This window comes from Acinonyx jubatus, chromosome X (genome assembly GCF_027475565.1).
Source record: "Acinonyx jubatus isolate Ajub_Pintada_27869175 chromosome X, VMU_Ajub_asm_v1.0, whole genome shotgun sequence".
NCBI classification, from domain to species: domain Eukaryota; kingdom Metazoa; phylum Chordata; class Mammalia; order Carnivora; family Felidae; genus Acinonyx; species Acinonyx jubatus.
In genome coordinates, this window is record NC_069389.1 from 47,454,633 (window position 1) to 47,475,654 (window position 21,022).

At 37.2% G+C, this 21,022-nt stretch overlaps 1 protein-coding gene across 1 annotated transcript in view; it reads left to right on the plus strand.

Moving 5' to 3' along the window:
• KLF8 (KLF transcription factor 8) overlaps positions 1 to 21,022 on the plus strand; it is a 91,519-nt gene that overhangs the window by 11,319 nt on the left and 59,178 nt on the right. The window contains 1 exon segment of the mRNA XM_053201645.1: positions 19,370 to 19,443. Coding sequence (XP_053057620.1) covers positions 19,370 to 19,443 — 74 coding nt within the window.

Here is a 21,022-nt window from a genome sequence, read left to right on the forward strand (position 1 = left end):
GTTTCCTTTGCTGTGCAGAAGCTTTTTATCTTCATAAGGTCCCAGTAATTCATTTTTGCTTTTAATTCCCTTGCCTTTGGGGATGTGTCAAGTAAGAGATTGCTACGGCTGAGGTCAGAGAGGTCTTTTCCTGCTTTCTCCTCTAAGGTTTTGATGGTTTCCTGTCTCACATTCAGGTCCTTTATCCATTTTGAGTTTATTTTTGTGAATGGTGTAAGAGAGTGGTCTAGTTTCATCCTTCTGCATGTTGCTGTCCAGTTCTCCCAGCACCATTTGTTAAAGAGACTGTCTTTTTTCCATTGGATCTTCTTTCCTGCTTTGTCAAAGATTAGTTGGCCATACGTTTGTGGGTCCAGGTCTGGGATTTCTATTCTATTCCGTTGGTCTATGTGTCTGTTTTTGTGCCAATACCATGCTGTCTTGATGAGTACAGCTTTGTAGTAGAGGCTAAAGTCTGGGATTGTGATGCCTCCTGCTTCGGTCTTCTTTTTCAACATTACTTTGGCTATTTGGGGCTTTTTGTGGTTCCATATGAATTTTAGGATTGCTTGTTCTAGTTTCGAGAAGAATGCTGGTGCAATTTTGATTGGGATTGCATTGAATGTGTAGATAGCTTTGAGTAGTATTGACATTTTGACAATATTTATTCTTCCAATCCTTGAGCAGGGAATGTCTTTCCATTGCTTTATATATCTTCAATTTCCTTCATAAGCTTTCTATAGATTTCAGCATACAAATCTTTTACATCTTTGGTCAGGTTTATTCCTATGTATTTTATGCTTCTTGGTGCAATTGTGAATGGGATCAGTTTCTTTATTTGTCTTTCTGTTGCTTCATTGTTAGTGTATAAGAATGCAACTCATTTCTGTACCTTGATTTTGTATGCTGCAACTTTGCTGAATTCATGTATCAGTTCTAGGAGACTTTTGGTGGAGTCTATCGGACTTTCCATATATAATACCATGTCATCTGCAAAAAGCGAAAGCTTGACTTCATCTTTGCCAATTTTGATGCCTTTGATTTCCTTTTGTTGTCTGATTGCTGATGCTAGAACTTCCAGCACTATGTGAAACAACAGCAGTGAGAGTGGGCATCCCTGTCATGTTCCTGATCTCAGGGAAAAAGCTCTCAGTTTTTCCCCATTGAGGATGATGTTAGCTGTGGGCTTTTCATAAATGGCTTTTATGATGTTTAACTATGTTCCTTCTATCCCGACTTTCTCAAGGGTTTATATTAAGAAAGGGTGTTGGATTTTGTCAAAGGCCTTTTCTGCATCGATTGACAGGATCATATGGTTCTTATCTTTTCTTTTATTAATGTGATGTATCACGTTGATGGATTTGCGAATGTTGAACCAGCCCTGCATCCCAGGAATGAATCCCACTTGATCATGGTGAATAATTCTTTTTATATGCTGTTGAATTCGATTTGCTAGTATCTTATTGAGAATTTTTGCATCCATATTCATCAGGGATATTGGCCTGTAGTTCTCTTTTTTTACTGGGTCTCTGTCTGGTTTAGGAATCAAAGTAATACTGGCTTCATAAAATGACTCTGGAAGTTTTCCTTCCCTTTCTATTTCTTGGAATAGCTTGAGAAGGATAGGTATTATCTCCGCTTTAAATATCTGGTAGAATTCCCCTGGGAAGCCATCTGGTCCTGGACTCTTATTTGTTGGGAGATTTTTGATAACTGATTCAATTTTTTCGGTGGTTATGGTCTGTTCAAGCTTTCTCTTTCCTCCTGATTGAGTTTTGGAAGAGTGTGGGTGTTTAGGAATGTGTCCATTTCTTCCAGGTTGTCCAATCTGTTGGCAAATAATTTTTCATAGTATTCCCTGATAATTGTTTGTATCTCTGAGGGATTGGTTGTAACAATTCCATTTTCATTCATGATTTTATCTATTTGGGTCATCTCCCTTTTCTTTTTGAGAATCCTGGCTAGTCAATTTCGTTGATCTGCTCTACAGTTTTTTTAGATTCTATAGTGTTTGTTTCTGCTCTGATCTTTATTATGTCTCTTCTTCTGCTGGGTTTAGGCTGCCTTTGCTGTTCTGATTCTATTTCCTTTAGGTGTGCTGTTAGATTTTGTATTTGGGATTTTTCTTGTTTCTTGAGATAGGCCTGGATTGCAATGTATTTTCCTCTCAGGACTGCCTTCACTGCGTCCCAAAGCGTTTGGATTGTTGTATTTTCATTTTCCTTTGTTTCCATATATTTTTTAATTTCTTCTCTAATTGCCTGGTTGACCCACTCATTCGTTAGTAGGGTGTTCTTTAACCTCCATGCTTTTGGAGGTTTTCCAGACTTTTTCCTGTGGTTGATTTCAAGCTTCATAGCATTGTGGTCTGAAAGTAGGCATGGTATAATTTCAATTCTTGTAAACTTATGAAGGGCTGTTTTGTGACCCAGTATATGCTCTATCTTGGAGAATGTTGCATGTGCACTCGAGAAGAATGTATATTCTGTTGCTTTGGGATGCAGAGTTCTAAATATATCTGTCAAGTCCATCTGATCCAAAGTCTCATTCAGGGCCCTTGTTTCTTTATTGACCGTGTGTCTAGATGATCTATCCATTTCTGTAAGTGGAGTGTTAAAGTCCCCTGTAATGACCACATTCTTATTAATAAGGTTGCTTTTGTTTATGAGTAATTGTTTTATATATTTGGGGGCTCACATATTTGGTGCATAGACATATATAATTGTTAGCTCTTCCTGATGGATAGACCCTGTGATTATTATATAATACCCTTCTTCATCTCTTGTTACAGTCTTTAATTTAAAGTCTAGTTTGTCTGATATAAGTATGGCTACTCCAGCTTTCTTTTGACTTCCAGTGGCATGATAAATAGTTCTCCATCCCCTCACTCTCAATCTGAAGGTGTCCTCAGGTCTAAAATGAGTCTCCTGTAGACAGCAAATAGATGGGTCTTGTTTTTTTTTTTTCCATTCTGATACCCTATGTCTTTTGGTTGGTGCATTTAGTCCATTTACATTCAGCGTTATTATAGAAAAATATGGGTTTAGAGTCATTGTGATCTGTATGTTTTATGCTTGTAGCAATATCTCTGGTACTTTGTCTCACAGGATCCCCCTTACGATCTCTTGTAGGGCTCCTTTGGTGGTGAGGAATTCCTTCAGTTTTTGTTTGTTTGGGAAGACCTTTATCTCTCCTTCTATTCTAAATGACAGACTTGCTGGATAAAGGATTCTCGGCTGCATATTTTTTCTGTTCATCACATTCATGATCTCCTGCCAATCCTCTGGCCTGCCAAGTTTCAGAAGAGAGATCAGTCACGAGTCTTATACGTCTCCCTTTATATGTTAGGGCATGTTTATCCCTTGCTGCTTTCAGAATTTTCTCTTTATCCTTGTATTTTGCCAGTTTCACTATGATATGCATGCAGAAGATCGATTCAAGTTACGTCTGAAGGGAGTTCTTTGTGCCTCTTGGATTTCAATACCTTTTTCCTTCCCCAGTTCAGGGAAGTTCTCAGCTATGATTTCTTCAAGTACACCTTCAGCACCTTTCCATCTCTCTTCCTTCTCTGGAATACCAATTATGTGTATATTTTTTTTTTTTTAGTGTATCACTTAGTTCTCTAATTTTCCCCTCATACTCCTGGATTTTTTTATCTCTCTTTTTCTCAGCTTTCTCTTTATCCATAATTTTATCTTCTAGTTCACCTATTCTCTCCTCTGCCTCTTCATTCCGAGCCGTGGTCATTTCCATTTTGTTTTGCATCTCGTTTATAGCGTTTTTCAGCTCCTCCTGACTGTTGCTTAGTCCCTTGATCTCTGTAGCAATAGATTCCTGCTGTCCTCTATACTGTTTTCAAGCCCAGTGATTAATTTTGTGACTATTATTCTAAATTCACTTTCTGTTATATTATTTTAATCCTTTTAGATCAGTTCATTAGCTGTTGTTATAATACTTCATGGAAGGGTTGTTAGAGGGGCGATGGGCTAAATGGGTAAGCAGCATTAAGGAATATACTCCTGAAATCATTTTTGCACTTTTTGATAACTAAGTAGGATGTAAATTTAAAAAATAAAATTAAAAACAAAAAGAAGATACTGTGTCCTCACTCTCCTGGCTGGTGTCATACTGTTACCATGGAGAGCAAGGAGGTTAAATAATGCTTCCAGTTGCCGGCTTTCTTGCTCTTCCCTTACCCCATTCCTCTCTTCTTATGGAGTCCCCCAACACCCCCCCCCCGCATCCCTTTCATCCTTCTATGGTGAGTTAATTTTACCAGAATGTGTAGATGACCAGGCAGTGTGATTGTAAGCCTCCTCCTGGGAAGGATAAAGAACTGTAATTGGAGTTATATCTGCTGCTGCTGGAGACTGAGAGGAGGCTCCCAAGGGCGAGGTCAGAGCTCCCTGCCCAGAGCCCCACCACACCCCCTCCCTTCTCCCTTCCTGTTCTCAGCCCCACACTTCTCCACCTCCTCCCTTTGTGGCTGCCTGTCCCATTTTATGAACTCCACCTTTACCAAAGTTACATCTCTTTGGGTCTAGCCAGGCCAGAGACAGAGTCACTGCATCCATTAAAGTTACCCAGTGAACAATTTAGGTTCTGATCCACATGAGCACGGGGTCCCCAATGGGACAACTAGATGCCTTTAAGAAACCTTGCCCCAGAGGGGAGCATGGGTGGGTCCGTGGGATAAGCATCTGACTCTTGATCTAGGCTCAGGTCATGATCTCATGGTTCATGAATTCAGCCTGCACTGGGCTCTGCACTGATTGTGCAGAGCCTGCTTGAAATTCTGTCTCTCCTTCCTTCTGCCCCTCACCTGCTTGTGTGCTCTTCTCTCTCTCTCTCTCTCTCTCTCTCTCAAAATAAATAAACTTTAAAAAAATGGAAGAAACTTTCCCCACAGAACCAGCACCAATAAGTGACATTTTTTGCTGAAGCCTCTCCCCTGAGCAGAGTGTCTGGTGGTGTGTCTACATGTTTCTATGTTTCCACCAAATGTAGGCATGTTCTCCCTGCCCTGGCGTTTTTGTTTTTGTTTTTGTTTTTTTGGTAGGCACTGGGGTGCGCGTTGTCAACTTGCAGCAGTAAAGGGATCACCTTGTAGTATCGTCTCGTGGGTTCCTTCCCTTAGTAATTTTATTTTATTTATTTTTATATGAAATTTATTGTCAAATTGGCTTATATACAACACCCTGTGCTCATCCCAAAAGGTGCCCTCCTCAATACCCATCACCCACCCACCCCTCCCTCCCACCCCCCATCAACCCTCAGTTTGTTCTCAGTGGTGGGTTCCTTTCTGTCTTAAAGGATTCCTTCTCAACCTCAACGTTTTTTCAAGTAGTATTTTGAGATTTGGCTTGGGTTTTTTAGCTCCTACCCCAGTCCTCTTTTTAAGGGTATATGGAGCTCAGAGATGGGTTGAAAGTGGGCCTGGCCAGAACTGAATTAGCAGAAGTGAAAGGGAAACAGGAACCCCAGCCTTGGCCACTTACACCTTATTTTTAGCCAAGGAAAAGATCTGCATTGGAAGCAGGGGGATGATACTTTTTAGGAAGTCTATTTTGCTAATCTACCATCCACCAGAGTTTGGGGTTTGATGCCTGAGAGCTTTGTTTACCTTTTTCCAAGAGTAGCACAGCTGTGTCTGAATTGATTCCCTTTGCTCTGGCCCTCCTCCTCATTTTCCAGCCAGGAGGAAAACAGGAGGTTGGGGTAGAGAAAGAGAATGCAAGAGTTAGTTGCTCAGTGCGCTGACAGGGGCAGGTGTGAGAGAAACAGCTGTTTAGCAATCAGCTCAGGAGTATGAGCCTCCCAGAGGACAGCATGAGCTTCAGATACTTCAGGAGTCACCAGCTAGAGACATGGGCGGTAAGTGATTCCCGGATTAGAACCCACTCACTCCTATCTCCTGGATCTCGGTTCTATCCCCCACTCCCATTTCTCTTTAGGTTTTAGCAGTGGACAGGCAGGTGGTTGAGGAATGAAGGATATAAACACTATATGGAGTCAAATGAAACTCAAGGAAAAAATGACTGCTAAGGGTTGAACAAAGAGGGGCTAGGAAAGGGAGAAGGACTTTGGGGGAGACTCGAGGGAGAAATGAGGGGGGAGCATGAATGGATAGATTTGTCTAACTTAGTCTGCCCAGGCTTGGCATTCTCATTTCTCCTTAAGGAGAGGTTTGTCTTTGACTTAACCCTACACAGCCAAAGTTACAGCCAGAAAGAACAGGGTTCAGAAGGCCAACGTTCCCAAGTAACCCCCTAAGGAGTAGCAGGTACCTAGAGATGCTTCAAAAGGGAAAGAAGAGCAGGCAGAAGGTTAGGTTTCCAGCCTAAGCTAGTGGGCTCACTGACCTGTGGAGCCCTGGATGCCGCCTCTGGGTAGGAGCTGCTTTGGGCATGCCGGCCCTTTAAGGAGGGGCTGGACTTGGTTAGAGGAGGAACCTAGGTCCTAACCAGGCTCTTTAAGACATGGCCATGGGAGTTGGCTCATCCGTGTAGGTAGAAGATTGGGCTAAATTCCTGAGGTTGCTGTAGTGAATTAACTTGCAATGGTGATTTGGAAGAATTGTCTTTTTGTGGGCTTTTTCTTTAATTCTAAGAATTTGAGGAAATATAAATACAAAAAAATATGTAAAATTCACTCTTTGGAAAAAATAAATCCAAACAAATGGTAAGGGAATGATCACATATTTCCTTTGGCATTGTCTTTATTGTAAAGAGAAAACATTTATTAAGCACCTGTATGATGTCACTCAGTGTGATAATAATCGTACAAAGAGAATAATCTCAAAGTTTGAATTAGATACTGATACAGACTGTGATGGTGTAGAGTAACAGACAGATCTGATTTGAAACCCAAAGCAGATTTACTTACTGATTTACTTACTAGATGCATGAGCCTTGGGCATTGCTTTTCTCCTCTAGAGAATGTGGATTGATTATCTTATCTCAAAAGATATTTGAGTAGATTAAATACCATAGTGTATGTGACAGAGGCTGCATATGTATCTTAGTTTTACTTCATCTTCCTATTCAGTTTGAAACTCTTTCTCTGCAGCACTACTGATATAATTAGTGTTTTGCTGTTTTGTAAAATTCCTTGCAGATGGGGTGAAAGGAGACCTCAGAAGAATGAATTAGCTTGCCCTATGGCTGAGGCTAGAATAATGGTTTTATTTGCTTGTGATTTAACATTGTTCCCACTGGACTTTAGCACCCCTGAGAGAAAGGGCCTCTGGCCTGCCTTTCACCCTCATTCTTTGGGCAACTTAACCAGGATGCTATAACCAACAGGACCTTTGGACAACAGGAACTAGTGACTCACAAATGACCTCATCCCATTCTTCAGAATTTGTGAGGGGATCCCTTGTATATGAGGGTTGTTAATCTTTGGTGACTGTTGGGGACACAGAGAATGGGCTGGGAACAGTGTCTTCAGGTTATCTTTGAGGACAGAGAGCAGAAAACAGGAAGGATAGAAATATAAATTCAAAAGTAAAAGTGACATGTATATCCTCAAGACCAAGCTGGTTAATGACTCTACTTCCAGAGCTCTGGGGAGTAGTAGGTCCCTCTTGTTTAGGCTTTCAGGATACATTGGAAAGAAAATTGGGGAAAAAACATTCTTCTCTCCAGCTTGTGTGTCTGATGGTGAGAAAAATCTACCATTTATCCTTTATCATTATTTCAGGGGTATCATTATTATTTGAAACATTTATATATTCACCCTTGCCTTGAGTCAGTTGTAGTTTATTACTTCACTTAAATTGATGAGTAATGAGAAAGTTGCCTTTAGCTATATAATTCATTTAGCAACTGTGTATTGGCATACTATATATCAGGAACTGAAACAATTGTTAAAAAGTCATTTTCTATTCCTTATTAAATGTCTTAAGTCTTAACTGTCTTCAGTGTCTTCTTCTTTGCCTGCCCCTCCCATCCATTTTAGTCCTTGACCCTCGCATCAAGCCTTCCTTATATCCTCAGCTATTCCTTAGACCTTGTACGTTACTGTCTGTTCTGCTCAGTTGATACTTACCATAAATGAACTTAGAATGTACTTACATTCATTACTTTTTCCTTAAAACAATAGTTATATTATTCCCTCAGTTATTAACCCAAAATCAAATGCCATTTATATGAAACTTTCCCTGATCCTTGCATATAGAAATAAATTCTTTTGAGTTTCCATAGCATTTTGACCTGCATTATCTGAAATCTACACTATTGTCTTCCCTGTATTATGGTCACTTGTGTACATGTCTAAGCCCCTGCCCCCTTTTCAGACAGAAAAAGGATATGTACTATTATTGTATCTTCAAAATACTGACCCCATTACCTTTCCCATGTAAACATTTGGTACATATTTTATAGATGATCTTCTAAGATTTAGATCCAAAAAGTCATGTTTTTGTTAGTGAAGGAAATCTTGATTGGGATTTTTGACCTAGATGATCATATAGTAGAATTGCCATCTTAATACTAAGTAGAGTGTGAATGAGTAACTATCATATTGGGCTCACTAGTTTATGCAAAGAAAGTGTGAGAATTTGTTTGATTTACTTTCTGGTGCTCATATAATAATCTTTTCAATTTGGATTTTTATACCTGAAGTTGGGTTTCGGATGCATGTATTATTCCCAACTCACCTTTGTTATCTAGCCTTAGCTTCCTCACCTCTAAAATAATATGGTAACTTGTGATTATAAATAGTGTAAGTAAAACATTGGACCCCCATCTGACTTCTAATACATATTTCATAATTGGAGAGTGTCATCATTTTTGTTATTTTAAGTAATTTATTTTATTTAAGTGCTGCTTGTGTGTTTGGAGAAGAAGAAGGTAGAGTGGTGGGATAAGACTCTGGTTTTAAATGTCTGTAACATGCTAGATGCTTTATATAATAAACTAAAAGAGATTAAATTGTACTTTGACCAAGTATGTAAGGTGGGAAACTAATCTCTAAGATTATTAAACATTTTAAATTAAGAAGATATAACCTAACTCTATAGTCAAATCCAGGTATTTGATACCAATCCAGGTATGAAATCATTAGCATTTTGACTATTTTGTTGTAACCTTAAACATCATTTCTAAATAGAATTTGTCACTACTTCTAGACTCTTTTCCCATCTCTCATTCCAAACTTTTCCTTTTCATCTCCCTGGTTGCACAACTTACCATCATCATAACTTTAACAAGGTTATTTAAACTCTGCACTTGACTCTTGTCATTCATGAATTGAGGTTACTAATACAAACTACCTCATAAGGTTGCAGTAGGGAATAAATATGTTATTTTTATACAGCACTTAGAATAAGTGACAGTGTAGTAAACAGTGGGGGAAATATGGTTGTTGTGGTTCCCATACTCCATGCTCAAAATGCTGGCATCAACTTTTCCTTTTTCTTCAGTTTGCTTATCTACTTAGTTGCCAAGGACTGTTATTTTTTCCCCTTTGTATATAGCATCAGTTCCTTTCTTTTTATTCTGCAACCACATTAATTTAGTCCAGAGGTACAAACAACTAGCCTACAGAGTAAAAACAGCTCACACACGTTTTGCTTGCCCTAAATAGGTAAAAATTTCATTTTAAAATGTATTTAAATTGGTAATGCATTCTACATTGCTCAAAAATCAAAAAAGCACAAAAGGATATACAGTATTGAGTCTCCCTCTTAGTCCTTTCCCCTTGGCACTCATTTTGCCTCCCTGGAGGCAACTCTAAATTTATCCATTTATTAGAAATCCTTCCACAAACATTTTATGCATGTCATAAAAGAGTAAATCTATATATTTTTTCTTCCCCTTCCCTTTTATACACAGTTATGAAGACACTCTACATATTTCTTTGTTTACTTGAAAATATACTTTGGAGACCTTTCCATGTCTGGTGTAAAGAAATCCATTTGTGTGACTGCATAGTTTTTCACTACAGTTGATGCTTGAACAACACAGATTTAAACTGTGGGTCCACTTATACATGGATCTTTTTGGATAGATACAATACAGTACTATAAATGTATTTTCTCTTATGATTTTCTTAATGCCATTTTTTCTAGCTTTATTGTACAATTACAGTACATAATATATATAACATACAAAATATGTGTTAATCATCTGTCAAAAGTTATATATGGATTTTTGTCTATGCAGAGGTCAGTGCCCCTAACTTCCTTATCATTCAAGGGTCAACTGTATATGGATGAGCCATAATTTATTAAGTAGTCTTCTACTGAGTGGGATTTAATATATTCCCCAACTTTTGAAGTGTTGTTTGTAAGAGCAATAATAAAAAAAAAACCTGTAAGTATGTGTATTAGTCTGCTAGGGGTATAGTAACAAAATACTATAGATTAAGTGGCTTAAACAAAAGGAACTTATTTTCTCACAATTTTGGAGACAATCAGGTTGCCAGCATGACCATGTTTTTTTTTTTCTGGCTTGCAGAAGGCTGTCTATGCTTTGTATGCTTATATAACCTCTTCTTTGTGCTCCTGGAGAAAAAAAGTGAGTTTTCTGGTGTCTCTTCTTATAAGGACACTAATCCCACTGGATGAAGGCCTTACCCTTATGACATCATTTAACCTAATTAATTCCATAAAGGCCCTATCTTCAAATACAGTCACATTTCAGGTTAGGGCTTCCACATATGCATTTGGGAGTAGGGAACACAGTTCAGTCTAGAGTATGTCAGTTTTCCAAGACCCATACTTTAAAAAAATGAATGATTGCCAATATTTCAAAATCATATTTTAGTTAAAACTGAGAATTCCAGCTTCTGTTGAATAATCAGAAGATACTGGACCAGTATTTCTTCTTGTCAACAATTACATGGAGTTGTTGTTCCTTCCCTCCCCATCTGGCCTAGTTGACCTTAACCTGCCTGGACCCTGTAGCTATTGAGTTTGTGACACCTATGTAAGCTCTTACCATGAAATAAATAGAGTATTCCAGTAGCTTCTAGTTCTACCTTGATTCTTTCTGACTTCTACGTTCTGTAGACCCCTGCCAGGACAACTTCCTTAAAACACACTTCTTAAATTATGCCATTGTCCTTCACTTTGCAATCATTTCCTGGGTGCCTACAAAGTTCTAGGCATGATACTAGAAATTGGGGTTGGAGTGGTGAATAATTAGGATGGAACGCTGGCCTTCATACAGTGTATAGTCTACTTACTCTTCCTCTCACTGGATTTCCTTTCTGTCTCTTCTTGACTGATTCTAGATCCTCAAGGCCCACCTCACCACAGGTCGTTTCTTAGGAATTTTTTCTGACTATTCCACTTTTAGCTATCTCCTCTTCTAATTAGTGCTCATAGCCTCAAATCATAATCCAGCACTGCAGCATCTATTATCTTGTGATGTTTTGTTGTTATTGTTTTATTCTTAATTTTACCTCCCACACAGACTTGGAATCTGAAATCTCTTTTTTTATTTTCCAAAATAAGAACAGCATGCTCTATATAAAAGGAGCACCCATTGATCAGGTTTAGCTAATTTTTTCTCTCATGCTAGTGTAGACTCCATGTTGTAAGATCTCCCAACTTTTTCAGAAAAGCAAGAAATGGAATTTAAAAAAATCTGCTTTTGATTTTAACTTTTAACATCATTGTGATAATAAGCCAACATCTACTGTGAGCTGCCAATTTTCTCTATCTGACATAGACTACAAATTCCCTGAGGGTAGAAACCAGGTAACGACCAGGTGGAAATCTGCCGTTATCTGCTTTTCCCTCTCATACATACACACAGTGTCTACTACAGTGTTGGATATTTAGTAAGTTCTCTGTAAAGACTTGATTATTATCAGTAAGTTCCTCTTTAAGTTGATTATAATCTCCAATAATAATATAACATTTCTGCTTTCTTTAAATTCCTAACATGTGCCTTTACAAACAATTGTCAGGACAGTCTTCTTCTCTACTTCCTTTTTTCCCAAATGTAACCATGCAAATTCCTTGACCTAGCTCCATTTTTGTATTTTAAAAAGTGACCCTTTATTTTTCTAGAGTATCTTTATTTTATTTATTTATTTTTTGCATTTCTCTTCCATTTTACTTCCCTTGAATACAAATTCACAAACAAGGTGCAGTATTCTCAGAAAGATCTTCACAATGCTGAGCATATATTTAACTTTTATTTATTTGGGACTGATTATCCTAGTTATTTTTTTTTTTCTGTGCTGCCAATAATCTTGTTGTTTCATGTTAAATTAGAATGGGAGTGTATGATATGAATCTATTTTTTCTTGTTTTTTTAAACTAATTCTGATAAATATACACTATATAGTTATTTAGTTTTTTGTAGTTATATTCTAGAATCAATATGTAGCCTTAATAATAATAATAATAATAATAATAATATAATCAATATGTAGCCTTGAGAAATAATAATCAATATGTAGCCTTGATGATTATTGGCTCCTTTATTAAGCTTGCCTCTTGGTGGTCCTACAAATTGAGATGGCCCAAGACTCTTCTAGAATGCCTTGAGTTGGTACTTCTGAGCCCAGGCAGTGAGTGGAAATGCCATTGAACAGATAAAGTCTCTACCCTTAGGTACCTGTTTTTCTAACCATGGACAAGGACCACTGTATTATTGTTTTGGTTGCTGCAGTGGCACCATGTTTAATTTGCTAGAAGAGACTGTTACATGAAATAATGGTATCATTAAGTGAATTGCATGAGATTTTACATGTTATAGAGAAATGAGCTTATACTACTGTGGCTCTTTGTCCTTTTCCTAAACTGATGCCTCAGTGCCATGCTGAAGCTCTGTATTCTTACAGGTTTTGTCTGATGATTAACATCATGATTAAGGGTAATCCTTTAATACTCTTTGCAAATTTATAATAGTAGACCTCACTGCTAATTTAACATCTGCTAACACCTCAAATCACCTCCATTATCATGATATTCAAATCATCAAACTATTCCAAAGTACAGGATAGTAGAAAGTACTTTAAGCAGTTAAAAAAAAAAAAAGCTTTGGTATCAGACATCATCACTGGGTTCAAATCCCAGTAATTTACCAGCTTTGTGACCTTGGGGTTAATCTCCCTGGGCCTCTATTTCATCATGTGTATAATGGAATCAACAATAGTACCTACTTCACAGAAATTGTGAAAATTAAATATGTCCTATTAGAAATGCCACAAGAATGAAGTAATATGATATTTGGGATTTGCCTAAAAATACCCATTGAGGTGGGGAGAGTGTGTTGGGGGTACAGATGAAACAAAAATTTCTATGAGCTGAAAATTATTGAAGCTAGTAATAGGCACATGGGGGATCATCTTTACTTTCGTATGCATTTGAAATGATACATAATAAACAAAAAATTTTTTTTAATGCTGTGGGAGTGATACTCAAGTTTACCTAATAGTTTGTGGAGAACTTGTTTTTCTTGACTTCAATTTCATAGATTAAGAAGAAATTTGGAAAGATATTATACACCTTCTTTCCATGTCCCTATCATAGAATCATATGTCATACAATGTTATAACTGGAAAAGAACTGAAAAGGGCTAAGTAGTTTACTCAAAATGACACTGCTAGGTAACAATGGAGCCTGGACTAGAACCCAGGTTTTCTAGCTCCTAGTTAAAAGATTTTCCCATTTTTTGACACTGTCTCATTTAATTATAGCACTTTTGTTGCGTATAAAAGTAGTTATTATTTTTTTAAAAAAATTACCTTGGGGCGCCTGAGTGGCTCAGGCGGTTGAACATTCAGCTTTGGCTCAGGTCATGATCTCACAGATTGTGTGTTTGAGCCCCACATCAGACCCTGTGCTGACAGCTAAGAACCTGGAGCTGATTCAGATTCTGCATTTCCCTTTCTCTCTGCCCCTCCCCTGTTTGTGCTCGCTTTCTCTCTGTGTCTCAAAAATAAACAAACATTAAAAAAATTTAAAAATGAACTTATACCTTGTGGTGGGGGTACCAGACAAGGGGACTAGTTCTAATACTCGGAGGCTATATTCATATAATATACTTTCAAAGTCATAGTGAGCTACTTCCTGAGAAGCCACATGTGAGGGTTCTTTGAGTTTGGGTTTTCCAATGGATCCCGTGGTGATAGGTGTGACCTTGTTTGGGGGATCTGAAGATCTTGCAATCTCCTTCTATTTTTTTAATGTATTTTTTTTTATTTTGAGAGAAAAAGAGAGCACAAGTGGGGGAGGGGCAGAGAGAAAGAATCCCAAGTGGGCTTGGAGCCCAGTCTGGGGCTTGATTTCATGAATGCTGAGATCATGACCTGAGCCTAAATTAAGAGTGGGATGCTTAACCGACTGAGCCACCCCACAATCTCATTCTATCAGATACTTTCCCTCCAGCAACCATTCACTCTCCATTATGTGATCTGCTTCAAGCACAAGCAGGGGGATTCCACTGACTCTCAGGTCAAAGAGAGTTATAGCTTCATTATAGCTCTAGACTGCTATGGTTCAAATCTCAGTTCTGCCATTTACTAGCTTGGTGATTTGGGGATAAACTACTTTATCTCTCTGTGTTTCAGTTTCCTCATTTTAAAAATGAAGAAATAATGTGCCCAGTCAGAATTATGAATATTAAATGAATTAATACAAGTATTTTTTTTCTTTTAACAGAACAGTACTTGGTACATAGTAAGTACTCAGTGAATGTTGACAATTATTGTTCTTTTATCACCATTCTGTTTTTAATGTCATGCTGCAAAGTAGCCTGAAGGTTTTCCCAGAGGCCTATCCCAAAAGTACTTTCTATTCCCCTGCAAGATACACAATTAAACTGTCTGAAAATATATGTGTATTCTAGGTGTTCTTTAAGTATCTTTTTCTAATATTAAAGGCACAGGTAATACTTTTAAAAAACTACTTATAATCTCAAAACTGTAAAATACTGATTTTCATTTTTCAATAGTTCCAGCATTTCTTATAGTTCAGAGGCTGAAGGTGAATGGCTTCTCCTCAAGATCTGCCAAAATGATTGGTTTGTTGTCCTTAAACTTGTTCTTCTTTTAGAAGTTTTTGTTTTGTTTTGTTTTGTTTGTTTCATTTTATAAAGGTGCTTACCAGATTTAGGATATTGGAAAGCAGTGAGGAACACTGCAATTTGAGTGAGAGGATAAGAATTCTAGCTCTGATTCCATTTCTTCTAAGCTATGTGACTTTGGGCCTCCAAATTCATTATCTGTTAAATGGGAATGATATATGAAATCTATTTCTTTACTGTAAAATCTATGTAGATACACATGAGGAATTATTATTTGTGTTGTCCAAATTCTCTATCTTGTTGTTAAGATACTAGGTACCTTCTTAAGTCTGTTTTAGGGCCCACAGTGCTTTGCTTGATTTTGAAGTTGTGGGCCCCAGTGACTATTCCTTGGTTTCCACCTTAAAGGTTTGACTGCTCTCTTTATCCCTAGATTTTTTTTTCCTCTCAGGACTGACCCAAGAATAAGATGTGGTCTATTAGCCAGCCACCAACTCCTGTACCTTAAAGGAACTGTTCACTTTCATAAAACAAACAGATCACTATGGAAAATGCTACTTTGGTAAAAAAAAAAATGGAAACATGACAAAAGTAATATAATCATATCCAATTTCTATGGTCATAGTCCCTGGAATATGGTTTGTGATGTTCTGCATATATGAGATATTGATATGCTGTGGATGAGGCTCAATCCTCCCTATCTCCTCTTCTATTTCCTCTTCCAGTACTCCCTTCCTTAGGAGAAGGACCAAAAATTCCAGCTTCCAGACACAAATGCTTGAAGAGTCCAATCCAGGCTGAAAAATGGTTATTGTTTCAATTAGGTAATTTGCATTTCTGAAGCTCTCCTCCTGGTGTAAGTGACATCTCAATGACCCAAGACACTCTAAACCCTTTTGGGTATTTCCTCTCCACTTTCTTCCCAGCTTCTGTGCAGCTGTCTCGTCCCAGACAAGGAGCAGCAACTCCAACTCTAGAGAAAAGCAAAAGGCTTAAGAAGTCCTCTTTTTTTTTTTTTAAGAAAAACTGAACTTTAAGACCATTCTGTAGGCCCAAATTTCATTCAGTTTTAAATTTTGGCTGGCTAATTATTAAAACTTTTGTTTGTTTGTTTGTTTGTTTGTTTGTTTGTTTTAAAAAAGCTTTCTGTTAGCTTTCTCTCTGTGCACTCCCACCAACATTTAGGATGTTGTCCAGAGTTACCTAATGGCTATTCAAATTTTGCTGTTCTTTAAGTGAGAGGATACTAACAAGAAATGGCAGAGACATTCCTAATTGCCAGCTATCCTTTTTATGTCATTTGACTAACATATTGGCATTAGGGATGGGGCAAGAAGTATTATTAGACTCTTTGATTATTGCTGTTAAATAATATTGATATTATTTAACATTACAATATAATTGCTGTTAAATAACCTTTCTTATTTCCATGACCATTCATTGGGCATTAATTAGTACATTCTATGGAGGAGATATTCTGCTAAAAGATACAAGAGACGGTAGGCAATAGATACTAATTATTGAAGGGCTCAGTTGATGGTGAGGGAAACAGACAGACAATGCCTCCTTGTGCCAGGAACTGTTGTAAATACTTGAGCACATATTAACTTGATAAATATTTATTACAACTCTATAAACTGGTACTATTATTATTCTCATTTAACAGATAAGGAAACAGACACAGGGAGGTGGAAAAAACTTGTCCAAGGTCTTATTGTTGAGAAACTAAAAAGCCAGGATGTGACTCTAGGCACTCACTCTAGAGCCCACACATCTTTACCATACTTAGGTAGCAATGTACAATATGGACTAGAAGGAAAAGTGACTAGGAGATGATGAAGGACTACATTTAAGAGATATTTCTGCTGTAAAATTTATTTCAACTGATGACCAGTTGGCTGGAGATAAGGAGAGAGAACTCAAAGGTGACTGATTCTCGGGTTTCTATACTGAGACTGGCTTGATGATGGTGCTGAAAATTGAGATTGTAAACATAAAATGAGGAGAGGTTTGTGAGCACATTGAGTATGAAAGACTTGTTTGATGCCTCAAGAGATAACCTTCTGAGCTAAAGCTAAGGATTCTGGCCTTCAACAATAATAATGCTGGTGATGATAATAATAGCTAATTATAAGAACTTTTATATGAAAAAAAGTTATAAATGAATTTCCATGTACTAATTCATGGGATCCTCATAGTAACCCTATTAAATCAGAACCACCACCACCACCACCACCCCACTCCTGGAAGGTAAAGAAACTTAGGCTCATAGGGACTAAATAGCTTGTCAAAGTCACTCTTCTTCCTCAGCCCTGCTATCTTATAAGCCACAGGAATTGAAGAAGACCAATAGGAGATGACTCTTATAAGTTTGTCTAGCTAAAAATAATGAGATCTAGTCAAAGGATATGTGAATGGAAAGGAAGAACCAAATTCACTCCACTCTCTCCTACAAATGTTTCTGGCAGCAACCAAGCAAACTCTCCTGGCTTCACGGTGCCCAACTGTGACTATATGACAGTCATCTGACCTAACATTCTTTTTCTACCATTGTATTTCCTTTTCTCCCCCTCTTCCTTGAAATCAGAAAAGGCTGCCCTCTCTGGAAACTCACACTTCATAGCTAATTACACCTCAAACATCTCTTACACATAACATCTCTAATTTTCTTTCATTCTTTCCCACTCTTGTCCAATTCTTGTACTTGAGAAAACACATTTCCTCATTCTCCTTTTCTGTCACTCATCAAAAACCTTCATAAATGTGTTGAACACCTACTATGTGCCAGGTACCATTATAAGATCTTGAAATACATCACTAAGAAAAATATCAAAGATGAAAATCTCTGCCTGCAAAGAGCTTACAGTCTAAAGGAAATCGTATTTTTCTGTGTCTGACTTATGTGTTCATTCTTTTCACTGCTTCCTCCATTAACAGCGACTTCACCCCCCCCCAAGAGGCTTCATAGAAGCCTTATGACTCTGCAGAAAATAGTTTGAAATATTTTAATTCTAGAAAGAAAAGTTGGACCTTCCAAAAAAAAGTCCTTGATAAAGATTATGGGATGCAATTCCTGGGCATCTATCAGGTCAGTGATCTCTGCTACACTTGCTGACTCTATGTCTGGTTGATCCAGATCCCAACCTGATAACAATGTGCCTAGCATAACTTCTGATACATAGTAATTATGCAATAAATATTTAGTAAATTATTGATGTATATGTGAACAGTTCTACTCATATACTTGGATGAAAAGAAAAAAGAAAAGAAGGGAAGAGAAGAGAAGGGAAAAGAAAATCTATGTGTTTTCAGATAAAATTGAGGCTATTTTAATGTGTCAAAATTATCCAAACTCTTTGATAATGGCACAAAAGTTTTCCTCATACTCTCAATAGAAGATTCTTTGTGTGTTACTTCCATCAAATTAGGAATGGTTTCCTCAATTCCTGACATTCAATAAATAAAGGATTATTTTTAGCTTATTTTTGCTTTTTTTTGTGTGGCTATAATATAATTTTGTATCTTTGTTCATTGTATATTTCTTGTATTTTAACTGCATTAGGTATTAAATGACTATTGTGAATTGACCTGTAAAATGAACATTTTTATGGGTAAATGTATTTGATATCAAAAACAATTAACTGATTTATGGACTACCTTTTGAAACACAATCAGGTCATAAATGAGGACACTAATTGTAATTGATTTGGAGACACTTAGTATGATCTAAAATCTGATAAATTAAGTTATAAGCAAGCTATGGATTTATCTTCTTTGCCCTATGTTTTCCTCTTTAGTGAGATTAGACTGTAGATCAATCAAAGGAAATCTGGTTGAAGAAGTACTGGTAGATGCTTCTGGTGGGAATGATTGTGATTGTGTAGGGCAGCATAATGAGGCCACCAAGTCTTTCCTTTTTATAGAAAGACAAATGAACAAGGAAATAGAAGACTACTTATACTAAGCCTACCTAGCTTGTGTGTTTAAGAGAGATAGACAGAAAAAACTTATTTAGAGAGATTTCGTGCTAATGTGTTAACAAGCTCATTAGGATAAATATCCATACAAGTGTATGGAACTCCTTAGAAGGAGAACTAGACCAGGAAGGGGGAAATTATGTCACTATGCTGGTATCCTCCTTATGGATAGGGCTGGTTGGAGAGATTGGATTCTCATGTATATAGGATTTTGGGGGGCGGGGGGGCAGCCAATTCCATTTTGATGAGTAGAATATACAAATTAGAATGTTGTCCAAACACTGACTTCTCAATATCTAGTAAGTCTGAAAAGTAATGTTCATAGAATGCAAACAGGTATAACCAAGGGTAAATGGCATACGGTATGCATGTAGAGGATTAGATATTATTCTAAAATTGTGTTTCCCTTGTCTTTTTTTTTTCCAGATATGGATCAACTCATAAACAACTTGGGGGTCTAACTTAATTCAGAAAGTGGCTCAATGCATGTCTTCAAACAGGTCAGTTATCAGGAAAATGAGATGCTAATAATATTGAACCATAATAGTGCTGAGTACCTGGCAATCATTATAGAGCTAATGCTCGTTTTTTTCCTACATGTTTTTTGTAGCGTGTTGAGGACTGAAAAGGGGTGAAGGAAGGGATATTTCTAGGAAGTACCTGAAAGCTTGGGTTTCATGTCTGAATAAAGAATAGATCTGACCTAAGAGAAATATAGCCCCTGGGATCAAGACTATAGGGGCAAGTTAGACACTTGGTAGACAACGCCAACCATTTACCTAACACTGTTCCATATTTCAGGTACTATGAAGATTAAATAAATTGTCTTACTTAATCTTCATAATAACTGTTGAATAGTGTATTAGTTAGGGTTCTCCAAAGAAACAAAACTAACAGAATATGTATGTCTCAATCTCTCCCTAGATGATAGATAGAAAGATAGATAGATAGACAGAGAAATAGAGATATAAATTAAAATATTTATCTATATACAACCTATATCTAGCTAGCTCGCTAGCTATTTAGAGAGAGAGAGATTTTAATGAATTGGTTCACATGACTGTAGAATTCCAATGAGTTCAAAATTTAATAGGGGGTAGGTTGATAGATTGGAAAGCCAGGGAAGAGTTGCAGTTCCAATGACAGTCTGCTGGTAGGGTTCTTTCCTGCTTGAAGGGGCTTAATCTTTGTCTATTAAGGCCTTCAAGTGATTGAATGAGGCCAACCCATATTAATGAGGTGGGTTGCTTAACTCAAAGTCGAGTGATCTAAATGTTAATTTCACCCAAAAAATATCTTCACAGAAACATTCAGAATAATGTATGATCAAATATATGAGCACCATGACCCAGCTAAATTGACACAAAATTAACCATCATGGATAGGTTTTATCAATATTCCCATTTTACAGATAAGAAAATTGTGACCTTGGGCACTCCCAGGACAAGGATTGTTTTTCAAAGACAAGCATTCTGTTAGAATCAGAAGTCCCATTTTGCTCAGGGTTAAGTTGTAAAGTCACCCCATGAGTGAAACACAAATACAGTCAAAATTAACCTTGAAAAATCCCTTAAATTGTCTATAAAGTTGAGTGAATATACAGTTTTGTATATCCAATAACTATCTGTTTCTTTATTTAAGTCACTAGATTAAGTATCTGGCTTACATTTAAGAGTCATATTTTACAAAAAAAAAAGTTTTCTTTGATTTTTTTATGTATTATTATTTTTTAATATGAAATTTATTGTCAAATTGGTTTCCGTACAACACCCAGTGCTCATCCCAACAGGTGCCCTCCTCAATGCCCATCACCCACTTTTTCCTCCCGCCCACCCCCCATCAACCCTCAGTGTATTCTCAGTTTTTAAGAGTCTCTTATGGTTTGGATACCTCCCCTTTTTTTTTCCCCATCCCCTCCCCCATGGTCTTCTGTTAAGTTTCGCAGGATCCACATAAGAGTGAAAACATATGACATATGTCTTTCTCTGTATGACTTATTTCACTTATTTCACTTCTAACACTCTCCAGTTCCATCCACGTTGCTACAAAAGGCCATATTTCATTCTTTCTCATTGCCAA